The sequence below is a fragment of the Limulus polyphemus genome, unplaced genomic scaffold, assembly GCF_000517525.1.
Source record: "Limulus polyphemus unplaced genomic scaffold, Limulus_polyphemus-2.1.2 Scaffold4449, whole genome shotgun sequence".
Classification (NCBI taxonomy): Eukaryota; Metazoa; Arthropoda; class Merostomata; order Xiphosura; family Limulidae; genus Limulus; species Limulus polyphemus.
In genome coordinates this window covers 79,483-83,444 of record NW_013670059.1, presented here as the reverse complement: position 1 = coordinate 83,444, position 3,962 = coordinate 79,483, and the positions used below count along the sequence as shown (strand labels likewise).

At 32.2% G+C, this 3,962-nt stretch overlaps 1 protein-coding gene across 9 annotated transcripts in view; it reads left to right on the top strand.

Annotated features, from left to right (window-relative positions):
- The first annotated feature begins 352 nt into the window (after window positions 1-352).
- LOC106471164 (insulin receptor substrate 1-like) overlaps window positions 353-3,962 on the top strand; it is a 28,389-nt gene continuing 24,779 nt past the window's right edge. For all 9 annotated transcript variants that reach the window (XM_022399792.1, XM_022399785.1, XM_022399790.1 and 6 more), the window contains exon 1: window positions 353-664. In XM_022399792.1, the coding sequence (XP_022255500.1) occupies window positions 439-664 (226 nt within the window). In that variant the 5' untranslated portion in view covers window positions 353-438. The remainder of the gene's footprint in view (window positions 665-3,962) is intronic.

Sequence of the window (3,962 nt, the reverse complement as noted above, 5' to 3'; positions counted from 1 at the left end):
TGAGGATAATGTTATGTATTGAAATTCTGTTTGTAGCTTTCGATGTTATTAAAATCCCAATGTTACACCTTTTGTTTGTTGGACAAACAGATCTGTGTTAGTCATGTTCACTAATATCTTGTTCTAGTTAATATATGAGTTTTAGGTGTTGAATAAGCTAATCTCCAATTACTGGTATGTTCAACAACATAATCGTGAATAGCTGGACAAATCATTATGGTAGAGGAAAGCCTAAGTGGTCAATAGGCACTTTTTGTGAGAAAAATTTGTATTTAACTCAAAAATATTTTACTATCATAGACCAACTGCTATATTAATGTATTTTAACTTTTTGATATTTTGCCATAGACAATGAAGAAAAAGTTTTTTGTACTGAAGACTGATTCAACTGATGGTCCTGCAAGGTTGGAATGTTATGACACAGAAAAGAAATGGCGAATGGGTACTCCACCCAAACGAAAAATTGCCATCAAGACCTGTTTCAACATTAACAGAAAATTAGATGCTCGCCAGAAGTTTGCAATTGCATTGTATACTAAAGATGATTGTTTTGGACTGGTTGCCGACAACCAGTTAGAGATGGAAAAATGGATTAATGCTCTTTTGGAGCTCCAACATAATGGGTGTGAGGAAGATAAGGATGCTAAACCAAAGCCCCATTTTGGTAAGTTGCTTACAAGTTCTTCGTCTGTGAAAACCTTTCTTTGTGGTAATGCTTGGTTGGGTTTTATATTTAACTTTGTGAATTTGACAAAAAAAATATCACTGTACATGACAAAATACCACTTTCCTTTATGACAGTGGGACTGATGTACCTACCTTAACACAAGATATCACTGTACATAACAAAATACCACTTTCCTTTATGTCAGTAAGACTGATCTACCTACCTTAACACAAAACATCACTGTCCATAACAAAATACCTCTTTCCTTTATGTCAGTAGGGCTGATGTACCTACCTTAACACAAAACATCACTGTCCATAATAAAATACCACGTTCCTTTATGTCAGTAAGACTGATGTACCTACCTTAACACAAGATATCACTGTCCATAACAAAATACCACTTTCCTTTATGTCAGTAGGACTGATGTACCTACCTTAACACAAGATATCACTGTCCATAACAAAATACCACTTTCCTTTATGTCAGTAGGACTGATGTACCTACCTTAACACAAGATATCACTGTACATAACAAAATACCACTTTCCTTTGTCAGTAAGACTGATGTACCTACCTTAACACAAAACATCACTGTCCATAACAAAATACCACTTTCCTTTATGACAGTAAGACTGATGTACCTACCTTAACACAAAACATCACTGTCCATAACAAAATACCACTTTCCTTTATGACAGTAAGACTGATGTACCTACCTTAACACAAAACATCACTGTCCATAATAAAATACCACGTTCCTTTATGACAGTAAGACTGATCTACGTTATGGACAGTGATATCTTGTGTTAAGGTAAAAATACCACTTTCCTTTATGTCAGTAAGAACTGATGTACCTACCTTAACAAAAATATCACTGTCCATAACAAAATACCACTTTCCTTTATGTCAGTAGGATTGATGTACCTACCTTAACACAAGATATCACTGTCCATAACAAAATACCACTTTCCTTTATGACAGTAAGACTTAAGGTAGGTACATCACACAAAACATCACTGTCCATAACAAAATACCACTTTCCTTTATGACAGTAAGACTGATGTACCTACCTTAACACAAGATATCACTGTCCATAACAAAATACCTCTTTTCTTTATGACAGTAAGATTGATGTACCTACCTTAACACAAAACATTACTGTCCATAACAAAATATCTTGTGACAAGATAATATTGTATCAATATAATTATATTAATATTTGATCCTGTCGGAGATGCTGTAACAGTTTGTTTGTAGAATCTAATAATATAATGTTTATTTTAATCTTCAATTTTATGGAAACTTCGGTATTGTTTTGGTTGTTATAATGCGCACCAGGGGGGGGGGATTCTGTAACAGTATGATTGTAGATACGTGTCCTAAAATTGTTGATGTACGAAATCAACAACAATTCGAAAACGTGGCTGAGATTTTAAAAAGTTATTCAATATTCTACTCAGTATTCATTATTTTATTTTACATATAAGCATTGAGACAATAATAAATAAGTTATTTATACATATCGATCTGGTTTGGACAATCCATCAGTAAAATAGTATGTTTATTTTTATTGATGCTGAATGAAGGTAATGCAGCCGTTTTTAATATACATAGCGTGATCTTTCTGACTATGAAAAGCGCACGTGCTATTCGAGTTTTTACCAAATAGTTTGAAGGCGTTTATTTTCTTGGAATTTGAAGAGACAGAGATTACGACGGTTACTGTTAACTGATGAATGACTTATGTAGTTGTATGTTGTTTACTCCGTTCCGTGACGTCACCAGCCAAGGTTATGCCTGCGTTTCACTTTACCGAATGTATCGATCTGGCGCGGGTAGTTACTGCCACAGGATAAGACATTGTCATAGCAACGGCCTCCAAACGACAAGCCAAGACATGTAAAACAACATTTTTAGTGGAAGTCGGCAAACTGAAACTTAACGCTGTCAATATTACACCAATAAAAAATACCGTTCTTCCAAAAGAATAATGCATATTATATGCAGTTTCTAACATAACACCATGTTTCATTATGTCGAAACTTGTTCTTAAAAAACACAATAACAAATGGCGATTTACTTCGAACAAAACCATAAAAAGAGTAAAATTAAATAAATTTTCTAATGCCAAATATGGAGACAAACCTTAAAATCAATATCAAAAAATATCTTGAAGAAAATAAGCCCAGTTTAAGAAAGTTTTTGTTATTAGTTTTATTTATGAAGAAATATATTAAAAAGAAACATCAGAAACAATACTTTATGTTTATAGATGCAATATGTTAAACAGTTTTTTATTAATGATTAATTCATTATTCATGACAATGTATGCTTTTTGTCGTTTTGACAAAAAATAATTCAACTTGGTACAAACACACTGTTGTAAAAAAGAGTCATTGTGAAGTTTATCAAGTCACAAAACATTATTTATATATAATAGCAATTCACAATTTTTAACCATTCACAACAACAGCAATGTAAAATAGTTAACTGGAAGATTTGACCTCTAACAACAGTTACCTACAGGAGTAATTCATAGATTTAACTTCTCACAATGTTTATGTAAGAGTAATTCACAGATTTAACTTCTCACAACAACAGTTACCTACTTGAGTAATTTATAGATTTAACTTCTCACAATGTTTATGTAAGAGTAATTCACAGATTTAACCTCACACAATGTTTATGTAAGAGTAATTCACAGATTTAACCTCTCACAATGTTTATGTAAGAGTAATTCACATATTTAACCTCACACAATGTTTATGTAAGAGTAATTCACAGATTTAACTTCTCACAATGTTTATGTAAGAGTAATTCACATATTTAACTTCTCACAACAACAGTTATGTAAGAGTAATTTACAGATTTAACCTCTCACAATGTTTATGTAAGAGTAATTCACAGATTTAACCTCTCACAACGTTTATATAAGAGTAATTCACAGATTTAACCTCTCACAATGTTTATGTAAAAGTAATTCACGGATTTAACCTCTCAAAATGTTTATGTAAGAGTAATTCACAGATTTAACCTCTCACAATGTTTATGTAAGAGTAATTCACAGATTTAACTTCTCACAACAGTTATTTATAATAGTAATTCAGAAATATAAATATTTCCAAACAAAAGTATGTGTACTTGTATAACAACAGTGTGTGTGTACATGTGTATAACAACAGTGTGTGTGTACATGTGTATAACAACAGTGTGTGTGTACATGTGTATAACAACAGTGTTATACACATGTACACACACACTGTTGTGTGTGTGTACATGTGTATAACAACAGT